General features: G+C 43.2%; 1 protein-coding gene across 3 annotated transcripts in view; it reads left to right on the forward strand.

Annotated features, from left to right (window-relative positions):
* The first annotated feature begins 547 nt into the window (after positions 1–547).
* Positions 548–12,656, forward strand: part of LOC134513006 (N-acetylated-alpha-linked acidic dipeptidase 2-like) — a 37,822-nt gene continuing 25,713 nt past the window's right edge. For all 3 annotated transcript variants that reach the window (XM_063328996.1, XM_063329006.1, XM_063329016.1), the window contains exons 1-8: positions 548–681; positions 2,247–2,358; positions 5,388–5,574; positions 6,990–7,091; positions 7,895–8,020; positions 8,695–8,881; positions 11,961–12,054; positions 12,335–12,433. In XM_063328996.1, the coding sequence (XP_063185066.1) occupies positions 600–681; positions 2,247–2,358; positions 5,388–5,574; positions 6,990–7,091; positions 7,895–8,020; positions 8,695–8,881; positions 11,961–12,054; positions 12,335–12,433 (989 nt within the window). In that variant the 5' untranslated portion in view covers positions 548–599. The remainder of the gene's footprint in view (positions 682–2,246; positions 2,359–5,387; positions 5,575–6,989; positions 7,092–7,894; positions 8,021–8,694; positions 8,882–11,960; positions 12,055–12,334; positions 12,434–12,656) is intronic.

Below are 12,656 nucleotides of genomic sequence, written 5' to 3' on the forward strand. Positions count from 1 at the left end.
TTGGATGACGTTTGGAAGTGGCTCCATTGGCTAATCTAAATTGTATTCTGAGCTGCTCTAAGTATTCATCGCTTGCCAAGGATTAATGTAACCACGGATTACAAAGAGGAGCAATTCAGTGCTTCCTTGGTAAAGAGAAAACAATTTTTCCCTTCCTCCGTTTCGTTTCTTGGCCACTTCCACTGGAACGAATACTGATTGTGATTAAGCCTAAAACAGGAGCTTTCAAAACCAGGAAGTCCTGATAAATAGTAGAAATTAGCCCTTATGCATTGCTTGGCGTACAGGCTAGATGCGTATTTGATGCTGAGATACACGTACAGCTGCAAACAAGCTGTCTTGGGGGTGAGACGAAGAAATGGAAGTGTTTTATTGCACTCAGAAAACCAAATCATCGTCATCCAAGGCCTAAGGCAGGTTGGGCAGGAGGAGAGCTGAGAGTCACCGAAGCCGGGGGCAGCCCTGGGGCTGAGGGCGGGAGGAGGAGGCGAGGGAGGAGGAGGAGGAGGAGGAGGAGGAGGAGGAGGAGGAGGAGGATGAAGGCAGCTGCTTGCCTGCCCTCTGTGCAGGCTGCAGAGCTGTCGGCCACTGGTGCCCATATGGCCAGGAGCAAGGGCACCCTCTGCACATGGCTGGGCTGCCCCGGGCTGCTGGGCTGTTTCTTGCTGGGCTTTCTCGCAGGTGAGTACAGAGACCCCAGGGCTCTGCCCGCAGCCTTTGCCCTCTACAGACAGTTCCGTGCCACTCCTGTTGCGATTAACTCCCCATCGGGGAGCTTTTCCGGCTTTTCAGGGATGTTGTAAAATACTCGTCCCACTGTTTTCCTAGAGGGTCGTTCTCCCCGAGCAGTTTTGGTCTTTAAGGAGTGAGGAATATTACGGCTGCGTGCTTCAGCCCAAGAGGAGCCCTGGCGAACTGAAAGCTTCCCGCAATGGGCAGTCTGGCATTCAAAAAGGAGAGATTAATAGAACAGTTTGAGACTTCTGTGACTGTAAAACCTCCAGGATTATTTTTTTGTTGTTTGTATTTCCTGCTTTTTGCTGAAGATGTGTTTAAATGCTCCTATTCAGTTGCTATTTCAGAAATTAAAAGGCGGAATGTAGAGGAGAAGGAGTTTTGACTGACAGCCAAGAGTGGAGCTGCTGAATTTTCCGTTACGTACAATGAACTTCACTAGAACACTAGATTCTTTTCTGCAGTCACTTGCAGCATTTGATTTTGAGTCTAAAATTGCATGTCTGCAGCTGTGCTTTTTAAAATTGTGTTGTAGCACACACCTAAGGCTAAAGCGTGAAAGAAAAATCCATGAAGGCTATTAAATATAAAAACCATTAATTTGATTTAGGAGATCCCTGAGCTGCAAATTTCTGATGCTGGAGCTATTCTTATCCATTTCCCTGAACATCATCTTTTGGCCATGCTCCAGAACAGAATAGTGGGAAAAACGGACCTTTGGTCTGATCCAGCGTCACTGTTGTGTTCAGAGTGTTCCTACAATTGCTTTTAAGTCTAACAGATCATACGTATTGTGCATGCGACAGCACATACGCTTGCCTTTGTTATTACAGTTTTCCCAGTTTGGGGTTTTTCTACCTAGAATAGTAAAAGGATTTTTTAAAATTTTTTTTTTAAAGACACATTCATGTAGTTGATATGCTCTCTCCTGTCAGATTTATGGCGACTGAAAAATCTTTAACTTTTTCAAACTGACAAGGGTCACAGTTAGCTTTATTCCTTTAATTATTAAATAGACTAACCCCACCGTTCCCCAGATCTGTAACTGCTATAATGCTGGCAGGGCGGCTGTTGAGTCTTAGACCTTCACTTTAAATATTCTTATGCACATATTTTTAAATATATGTATAAATGAAATAAGGGAATTTCATCATGAGTATCAGGAGTTCAGTCTTTCCACTGCAAACAGTTAACTGAGAATTTATAGTTTAAAATTAACGAGAGGTGAATCTGCCTTAAAAGGGGGACTGTATTTACCAGATATTTAGGGTCTGCTCTTCTTGATGTGTTCCTTTTTTGGCAATTCAGTCAATGAACTATATTTAACTTTTCTGTTTCACTTCTATGTTTGAACCAGCAAACGCTGACAGAGGGTGCTCTAAGCCCTGTTCATTGTCGTGGTTTTAGGGAGACCGTTCAGTGCTGTAGGTTGCACATGGGCTCAAATATGTGAGGAGCGGGGTTCTTGCTAAGCAGGAAGCTTTTCAAATTCAAACTTTTCAAATTTTCAGGATGGTTCACGAAACCGACCGAGAAGACGCCCAACTCTTCAGATGTCTATCAAAACGTGAGACAGAAACTTGTGGCTGAAATGAAAGCAGAAAACATCAAGCAATTCCTTCGGTAAGGCCTGCGCCGCTTGGTTTTTTAATAACTTTAATAACTTTATCAGTCGCAAAAGCCAGCAAGTGAGAACGTCGGCTCCAAGGAATGGCCTCTGACAGCAGAGCTCTTTAGGTGCTTTGGAAGTGTTTGGTTTGTACGAGAAGGGAGAGACTCACAGCCCTTCTGTCCTCCTCTCCCTATTTTTGCAGTTTCCTGTTGGAGTGGTTGTGCTGTTAAAAGCGCTTCCCTCAAGGGGTGTGACTGCCAGTGCTTCTCATGCTTTTTAGGGTGATTTTCCGTAGTCTTGATTTCATGCAGTGTAAGCGTCCGGTTTCTCCTCACAAGCGTCCGAAACTCTGACATTGCGTAACTTCGCTTTGTCTCAGACTGAGGTGATTTTGCTGTGGTTGGGATACGCTGACTGCTGTTAATTACGTTTGATGGATAATCTGTCCAGTGCCCGCTTAGACTTTCAGTTTGAGCAGCTAATAACCCAATTAGTCAAAGTAGAAAATTAATATATGCAAAATGCTTCAAAGCTTGCATGGCGCTGAGTTGCATGTGTAGTTACAACTGATAATCCCTTTAGTGTGGCCAGATTGGATAACGTCCTGTTAATTGGGTGCTTGAGATCCCATTGTTTCCCGTCTTCTGCTTCAGAAGGTGAAGGGCCCTGTCCCGGTGCAATGTGTGTGTGTGGTTGGTTCAGTCTTGCACGGTGCAATTGTTATTAAATACACTTTTTTTGCATCCTAGTGCACCCAGGTGGTTCTTTCAAAACATCTAAAATGCTAGGGATGTAGAAATACTTTCTTGTTTTGCTGTGTATTTCACTGGAAATGGAAAAAATAAATCATTCTTGTGCATATTTGTATCTTCTACAGAGGAACAAATATATTCACACAAAAAGTAAACAAATATAACCTCTGGTTAGTAAGAGGCTGATATTCAGTATGTAAGTCAGCAACGGCATCATAAACATCAAAGGTTTGCTGACAAATTTTATCTCTGTACATTTATTCTTAAACTAAAAGGTTTCATTTCTAGTATCAATTAGCTTTTTAAGTCTATAGGCCTTATCTTATTTTGTACTTGTTCCTCTCAGTGGACTGAGGGTTTCTGAAGATTATGTTTGAGTGAGAGTCCGGGCAGCACAGAGCTTGATGACGGCATGAAATAGCTCTGCAATTATGCTAACGTTTCTTGGCCATAGGGTATGCATGGTGTCTGGTTTGTCTGCCTGCTTTGATGGTGGGCCAAATGATTTACATTGATTTTTTTTTTCCCCCCAAATTCAAATAAAAAGCAGGAACTGCAGAAAAATTATACTAATACACTATCCAGAAAGTTTGTTAAAAGCATGAAAAAAAGTGAACTTAAGAATTTTTGATCACCATTCTTAGTTGTTCAGACCACTAAATCTGTTTTTATCAAGTGGGGAAAACAAACTTTGAGTCTCAGAAAATGCAGACACCTTGACATTTGGAAGGGAAAAACTGAAAAAAGGCACCATGTGTTGTTCAGTCTATTTTTCCTGGTGGCATATGGAGTATTTAAACTAGAGTACTTAAGGAATTAAAAGGTACTTAAAATACTCTAGAGAATTAAAGCACAAGAAGAAGCTGGGCAACAAGCTTTGGCAAAGGTTGCTTCTGAACCTCAGTACATACATGCAGAGTTTAAAGAGAAGGAAAGACAACAGCAGAGAGCAGAAGGTTGTGGTCTACACAGAGAACCTACGTGCATTCAAATCCAGGAGGCCAGGTGGGATTCACCCGAAAGAGCTGGATGTTATGACGGCAAGGCTGCTGTCTGTGAGAAGTTCTGGTGATTGAAGGAGGTCCCTGGTGGCTGGAAAAGGCTGATGTTGTGCCCATCTTTCAGTAAGGATAATCAGAAGGATAATCTGGGGGCACTGCGGGCGGGTCAGCTTTACTTCAGTCCCTGGAAGCGGCACCAAACGTCCTTCTGGAATCTGTTTCCAAACACATGAAGGACACAAAGATAGTTATGAACAGTCAGCATTTTTTTACTATGTGTTTATACGATCACCCTGATCCAGGGTGATTGTCTTCTGTAAGGAAATGACTGTCTACATGTGTCAGTGGAGACGTTACAGTGGCTGAAACATCCTTGACTTTAACAAGTCTTCGGCCATCTTCTCCCGCAGCATTCTCATTTGGAAGCTGAAGAAGCGCATACTGAAGAACAAGTTGTTCCATTGGTTGAAAACAGTCTGAACTGACAAGTTGAAGTGCTACTAATGGTACTGGGTACCACTAATTAATGGTAATTAATGGTATCTGACATCTGGGGGGCAGCCAATAACAAGGAGCCTGCTGGGAGTTTGAAGCTGGTGCGTGGTACCCAGCTGGCTGATCAGCGTTCACCACAACTCATTTGTTCAGCGGGCCAAACAAATTGTAGGCAGATTTCTGCAGGGTAGCCCAGAGGGGCTGGATGTCGTTTCTGACTATTTATGACCACTACGTGTTATATCTGATCTGGATGTAAATATTGTTAAGAAAGCTTTTATTATTCAGGCTTTTGATTAAGAAAAAAAGGAACAAATCTGTGCAGGGAATTTGACATAACGATTTTCAAGTTGAACGTATTAGTACGTGTTATGCCAAAAAAGTACAAACGCATCACCAGATACCAGAATTATTTGGAGGATTGCTTTCTGAATGTGTAGCTTTTTTCTATTTATTTCTGCTCCTTGCACACTGTTCATAGTATTTTGCTGAATGTCTTTGGCACTGATCTTCGTTGCTTGCGTGTAGATGTGGCTATTTCTGTTACGCGAAGAGAAAGGTTCAGCTGACTTATCTTAAGGCCTCAGGAAAGATCCTCTGCTCCGACTACACTTTGTGCTTACGCCGATGCAGACTCTGATAAACAATCATGTTATACAGCTCAGACTTTAAGTGTAAAACCTTACTTTCCATGTGTGTAGCTTGAAGATAAGCTTTACGCACACTGATCAGGGTTCACTATTGTGCTTCTCTGCATTTGCTGCTCACTTGCATTTTTCTGCTTCATTTCAGCTCGTTTACCAAGCTGCCTCACCTCGCAGGAACTGAACAGAATCTTCTTCTTGCCAAACAAATTCAAGGCCAGTGGAAGGATTTTGGACTGGATTCCGCAGAGCTCGTTCATTATGATGTGCTGCTTTCATACCCAAATGAAAAGCAGCCAAACTACATCTCAGTAATTGACGATCAAGGGAACGAGGTGACCTTTTTAGTGGTTAAACTATATTTATGTAAGACTTCTTTAAAGAAACAGTGTCTTCCTCTGTTTTCCCATCCGCTCATCCCAGCATGTGTTTTATAGTATGATAAAAAATCCAGTGCAAAGGGAGCTCACTCATATTTAGAAATGATTTTCCAGACTGTGTAACAGAACAGCAGAGTGGCTGAAATCTCAGTGTCTCATGCAGCAGAGAGCGGATGCGTGCCAAAAGGCTGCGATTAACACCAATAGATGATAAGGTGTAAGAATGGCCCTGCTGGTTCAGCTCAAGGTTCTATCTAGGCTAATATCCTGTTTCCATAAACAGCCTTAAGTGGATGCACAGGGAAGTTTAAGAACAAATAAAGGTACGCGAGGCGTGCAATCCTTCCAGTGTCCAGCTGTTTTCAACTCGGGGGTTCTCTGAACTTGGTGCAATTAGTCTCTTTAAGAATCCTTATTAGACCTCTTTTCCAAGTATTTATCCCATTAGGGACCCTTGTTAGATCTCTCTTCCAAGTACCTATCCAAACTCTGCTTGAACGTCCGCACAATTTTTGCTTCCACAACACGCTGAGAGGTAAGGAATGCCACGCGGATACTATCCATTGTAGGAAGTACTGCCTTGTTTTGGCTTCCTGTGGTGTCTCCTAAGTTAGTGTTGGAAGTAATAATGTACAGGCGTTCTAGAGCCACCTTCTCCATTTTGTACACCCAGGGGAATAAAGAAGTAAATGTAAAATCTGACATGGCGCCTGAGTGAGGAGAGGCGATGGGAGTGCTAGAGAAGCATCGTAGCACATAGGTAGGGATGAGGAACCCTGGTAGAAGCTAAGGAATATGTGCACGGGGATGACACGAGCTTAGAGGTGAAAGAATGGAGAAATTATTCCAGAAGCTCCCTAACACAGTCTCTCAACTATAATCTCAAAAGGTGAGATTTGAGTGGACATGAGTGGAGTGGACGTGAGCCTTGAGGCAACGGGAGTGTTACATGAGTGATAGTGATGAAAGGCAGCGCGTTTAACCGGGGCGTAACTAGCAAAGAGGTGAAGAGAGGAATAATAATACAGCGGAGAGTAATCACAAAAAATACCTGCGACGGCCGGGGTGAACTAGGTGTCTTTTTATCGTTACCACCTCTTGGCAATTTTCAGCTACTTCTTTGCTTAGGTTCGGGCAGTGCCTTCTGACAAGTGATCTATCTCTGTATTCATACCTGCGTTCTGTTATAAAAATTCAGCTAGGTATCCCTCGCTGTTTTTTTGTTTGAACTTACGTGCGCTAGTCAGAATTGTATTTTTTACTAACAATTTATGGAAACTAGCATATCACTGACAATAACTGAGCTTAGTGTATGAACTTGTGCCTGGAGGTGGAGTGTTTGACCAAAGGCTTCTGTTATTGGTTGATAGATTTTCAATACGTCGTTGTTTGAACCACCTCCCCGGGGGTATGAAAACGTTACTGATATACTGCCACCTTATAATGCTTTTTCGGCACAAGGGGAGCCAGAGGTAAGACAAAAAATATTATGCAAGAGTATTATTAGCTGAAGTCATACATTGCGAAACGCTGGGGTAGATTGCTCCAACTTCTCAAATGATTTCTTGTGGTAGTTTTAATTAACTATTAGTATAAGAAAACACGTAAGGACGGCTAGGCCACATGTTGCGTGAAGGTTAGAAGTCTCCGATTAGAAAAAGAGCTTTGCTCAAAAAGAGCAAATCACATAACAAGTGAAAAGCTTTTATCTTTATGGAAAACGCTGGATACACCTCAGGTTACTCCACATTCCTCAATCGTATGGAGAGGACTTGCCGAAGTCATAAGTAGAAATAGCAATATATACATCAATTTGGAAGACATTTGGGATTAAGTGAACGTCTTCAAAGGCTACAAAAGTCATTCACTTAATCTGATAATTCATCATGAAGGAGCAAGTCAGGGACAACTTTGCGTTGCATAGATGAATGAAACTGTGTAATAGAGAGGGTTTGTGTATGCAAGAGATACCACTATTTTTTCATGGCCACAGAAGTTTGTCAGTTTAGCAAAGTACATTGGCTTCATTTCCAGCCTCGGTTTATCGGGTTGCTGTTAAGTGAAGGGTAATATAGAAAGGTAAGGAGTTTGAGCCAATGCACCCTATAGAATATTAGGGAAATCTTTTGCTATTGTTTTTATGGGCACTGGTTCTCATTTATGGAAATGCAAAAAAATAACTATATCATACATAGTGAATACAACTGGGTATTTCTGAGAACAGATATATTGTTTGTTGAATGACCAGGTGCCATGAAACTGCTCTTCTCTGCAGGCAGATCTGGTATACGTGAATTATGGCCGCACTGAAGATTTTTTTAAGCTGGAGCGTGAAATGGGAATTAACTGTACAGGAAAGATTGTCATTGCCAGATATGGGAAGATTTTCAGAGGAAACAAAGTAAGGCTTGTGTTTCATTTTTCCCTCTGTGGGTCAGAGAGGGCTCAAGGTAGAGCCGGTGGGAGTTAACGAAGGCCGTAAGTTGGAACACATGAGCAGAAGGAAGCCCGCAATGTGTCCATTGTGGCTGCATTTCAAGAGTACCTTCCAAAACAATAAAAACAGATGAATGTTTTAATCTTCCGGTACTGAGATGACTGCAAACTCTTTAGGCAGTTCTTGCAAGAGATTAGTTTAGGGAACTGAGTAGTTTATAGCGCCAAGGCTTTTAATACTTTTCATCCATGGAACTGCAGTATTTTGAAGAAGTAAAGCATTTGACAAGGAGTCTGATGCGCGGAGAGTGAGTAACTAATTCTTTTGACTTTAGACAACAATTCTGACAAAATTGGTGACAGTGGGACAGTGGGGATAGTGGTCAGTTTTTGTGCCTCAGTTTCATTCCCTGTGCTTTATTTCAGAGCCTTGAGATATGACTAAAGGTGTGACGCAAACAATGAACATACTGTGTTTTGCTGTGGTTTGTTTTTCTCCTGAGTCTGTGGTCGTTTTCCCTCTTCCACATATACAACTTCTACAGCTATATCCCCATGAAAGTAAATTGCAACCTTCACATTTCTTTTTGCATTAAAAAAAAAAAAAAAGGCCTTTCTTAAAAGCAAGTGTTTTCACAGGTTAAAAATGCCATATTAGCAGGAGCCCAAGGGATCATACTTTATTCAGATCCTGCTGACTACTGCGCCCCAGGAGTAGATGCTTATCCAGATGGCTGGAACCTTCCGGGCGGAGGAGCCCAGCGTGGGAATGTGTTAAACCTGAATGGAGCTGGGGACCCTCTAACACCAGGTTATCCTGCGAAAGGTGAGTGAAAGATCTGTACCCTGGGCCATCAAGCAATTTATAAGTTGGTGATGAAAGTTATTGTGGCGCTAGAAATTAATCTATTTTCAGCACAGATGCAAAGTAAAAAGCTGCTTAAAATTATTTTATTAATTTTCCTATTAAAGGCTAAATTCTACCTGTATGTCATAAAATCATAGAATCATAGAATGATTTGGGTTGGAAGGGACCTTAAAGATTGTCTAGTTCCAACCCACCGGCCATGGGCAGGGACATCTCCCACTAGACCAGGCTGCTCAAAGACTCATCCAGCCTGGCCTTGAACACCTCCAAGGATGGGGCATCCACAGCTTCTCTGGGCAACCTGTTCCAGTGTCTCACCACCCTCACAGTAAAGAATTTCTTCCTAATATCTCATCTAAATCTACTCTTTTTCAGTTTAAAACCATTACCCTTCGTCCTATTGCCATACTCCCTGATAAAGATCCCTCCCCATCTTTCCTGTAGTCCCCCTTTAAGTACTGGAAGGCTGCTATAAGGTTTGCCTGGAGCCTTCTCTTCTCCAGGCTGAACAACCCCAACTCTCTCAGCCTGTCCTCATATGAGAGGGGCTCCAGCCCTCGGATCATCTTCATGGCCTCCTCTGGACTCACTCCAACAGGTCCATGTCCTTCTTATGTTGGGGGCCCCAGAGCCGGACACAGTACTCCAGGTGGGGTCTCACCAGAGCAGAGTAGAGGGGCAGAATCACCTCCCTCGACCTCCTGGACACACTGCTTTTGGTACAGCCCAAGATGAGGTTGGCTTTCTGGGCTGCGAGTGCACATTGCCAGCTCATGTTGAGCTTCTCATCAACCAACACCCCTGAGTCCTTCTCCTCAGGGCTGCTCTCAAGCCATTCTCTGCCCAACCTGTATTTGTGCTTGGGATTGCCCCAAGCCAGGTGCAGGACCTTGCACTTGGCCTGGCTGAACTTCATGAGGTTCGCACAGACCCACCTCTCCAGCCTGTCCAGGTCCCTCTGGATGGCATCCCTTCCCTCCAGGGTATCTACCATACCACAGAGCTTGGTGTCGTCAGCAAACTTGCTGAGGGTGCACGCAATCCGGCTGTCCATGTCACCGACAAAAATGTTAAATAGTACCAGTCCCAATACCGACATCTGAGGAACATGTCACTGGCCACCACTTGGACATCGAGCTGTTGACCACAACTCTTTGAGTGCGACCATCCAGCCAATTCCTTATCCACTGAGTGGTCCATCCATCAAATCCATGTCTCTCTAATTTAGAGAGGAGGATGTTGTGTGGGACAGTGTCAAATGCTTTGCACAAGTCCAAGTAGATGACGTCATTTGCACTTCCCTTACCCACCAACGCTGTAACCCCATTGTAGAAGGCCACCACATTTGTCAGACACAATTTGCCTTTAGTGAAGCCATGTTGGCTGTCACTGATTACCTCCTTATTTTCCATGTGCCTTGGCGTAGTTTCCAGGAGGATCTGCTCTGTGATCTTTCCGGGCACAGAGGAGAGACTGACTGGCCCTTAGTTCCCCAGGTCTTCCTTTTTACACTTTTTAAAAATTGGGGTTATGTTATATTTCCCTTTTCCAGTCAGTGGGAACTTCACTGGACTGCCATAACTTCTCAATAACCATATGATGGATAGTGGCTTAGCAACTTCATCCTCAGGACCCATGGATGTATCTCATGAGGTCCCATGGAATTGTGCACCTCCACGTTCCTTGGATGGTCTCGAACCTGGTCGTCTCCTACAGTGGGTGGTTCTTCGTTCTCCCAGTCTCTGCCTTTGCCTGTGGTTAGAGCACTCGGCAGGGAATACTGAAGCAAAAAAAGTCATTGAATACAACAGCCTTCTCCATATCCTGGGTTACCAGATCTCCTGTTTCCTTCTGGAGAAGGCCCACATTTTCCCTAGTCTTCCTTTTTCCACTGACATACCTATAGAAGCTTTTCTCGTTGCCCTTGATGTCCCTGGCCAGATGTAATCCTGTCTGGGCTTTAGCTTTCCTAACCTGCTCTTCCCTGTCTGCTCGGACACTTTCTCTGTGTTCCTCCCAGGGTACCTGTCCTTGCTTCCACCCTGTGTAGGCTTCCTTTTCGTGTTGGAGTTGTCATGTCAACTGCTTATTTCAGCTGGTTGCTTTTGAATTAGGAAGGGAAAGTAAGTTTTTAGGAAAATCTCTTTGTATGATCCCAGCCTTGTAAGTTTTAGAAAAGCGGGGTGTGTAGGTTTACAGATGGTGAAGCAGTAGAAAATGGCTGAGAATTCATAGCCATTTTTAAATAGCTGTGTTTCTCAAAAGAACCGGTTTAAACTAGATTATAGTCTACCATCAAAGAGGAGTAATAGCTTTGCTTGGAGGTATGTTTCCTTGCTGATCCTAAATTCCAAGCAGAAAATCAATTTAAAATCCGCTTTACAGGGAGTAAAATTTCTGTATTAAAAATAACAGTAACCCGGAGTCTTGTGAAACTTGGCACCGTGTGCTTGTCTTGTCCTTGTAGGCATCCTGAACTCAGTCTGAACCAAAGTGCCCACCAGTCCTGTCTGCCAATGGGATGGGGACACAGGGGTGCTCCTGGAAAGCTCACTGGCTTGTGTGACCATTGTTGGGGGCATAAGGCAGCACCATACTTAAAAAACCCAACAGATTGTGCGTGCCCGGCCCACCAGATTCAGAGAGACATTGACCGCCTTCGACATAGGTAAATCCACCCGTAGATGTCCTCTGCAGCTTGTAAACAGGCTGCACAGGGGCTGTCTCCCCCTCACATGCCAGCTTGGTTGTCCCACAGTCAGCTTGGAGGAGATGTAACGATACGGATGGACAGCAAATCTAACCTTGCATCAAACGTGGGGACTTCTCATGCACAGTTGTGCAGATGCGCTCTTGGGTTTGTGGCTCTGTCATTACCTTTTGGTTTCCTAGAAACAATGTCTAAGAAATTATGTAAGAATTAAAAAATCGATGCATGCTCGTGGCTACTGTGTGGCTGCACTGCTCAAAAGTATTTCCAGTTTGGTGAAAGTTGCTAAGAACGCTGCAAACTTGACGTTTTGTTCTGGTTTCTCAGAGTACACTTTCAGGTATAAAGTTAATGAAGGTGTAGGGATTCCCAAAATCCCAGTTCATCCCATTGGATATCACGATGCAGAAGTATTATTACGGTGAGTATACATTGGTCCTCCTCGCCTGAAGTCAGTATTCACAAATGTTCAGCAAATTTTTTTATGCTAAGGTGGTAAAATCTATGCTGTACTTGTATTTATAGTCCTTTTGAAGTAATGTGTGCTTGAGAAAATGTGGAAAATTCAAAGCAAACTGTTTCTGGCATAGTGTTTTTAAGAATTTTGTAAACCCACCTTGGTTTAGGTGCAGTAATCATTAAGGCAATTTAAGGTTTTAGCCTACTGGTCAACTACATTTGTCTTGGGTTTCACTTAACAGTGCAATGGGAGGACGTGCAGCTCCAGACAGCAGCTGGAAGGGAAGTCTCAATGTGCCGTATAACATAGGACCAGGATTTGCAGACAACTCTTCTACAAGGTCTGTTTTAACGCTTGCCTATTTATAAAATATTGCCAAAAAAAAAAAAAAAAAATCTCCACAAGAAAAATATTGTGAAACAATACATCTAGAGAGATTCTGGAGAAACTGACTTTCTTCTGAGTGTGAAACATTTGGTGGTAGCTATTAGAATTTGAAAATAAATTATCAAAGCTATGTTTTTGCTCAGCGTCCCCAGTGTCAATGGACAGACAGATTTAGA

Source organism: Chroicocephalus ridibundus, chromosome 1 (assembly GCF_963924245.1).
Source record: "Chroicocephalus ridibundus chromosome 1, bChrRid1.1, whole genome shotgun sequence".
In the NCBI taxonomy this organism is placed as follows: Eukaryota; Metazoa; Chordata; class Aves; order Charadriiformes; family Laridae; genus Chroicocephalus; species Chroicocephalus ridibundus.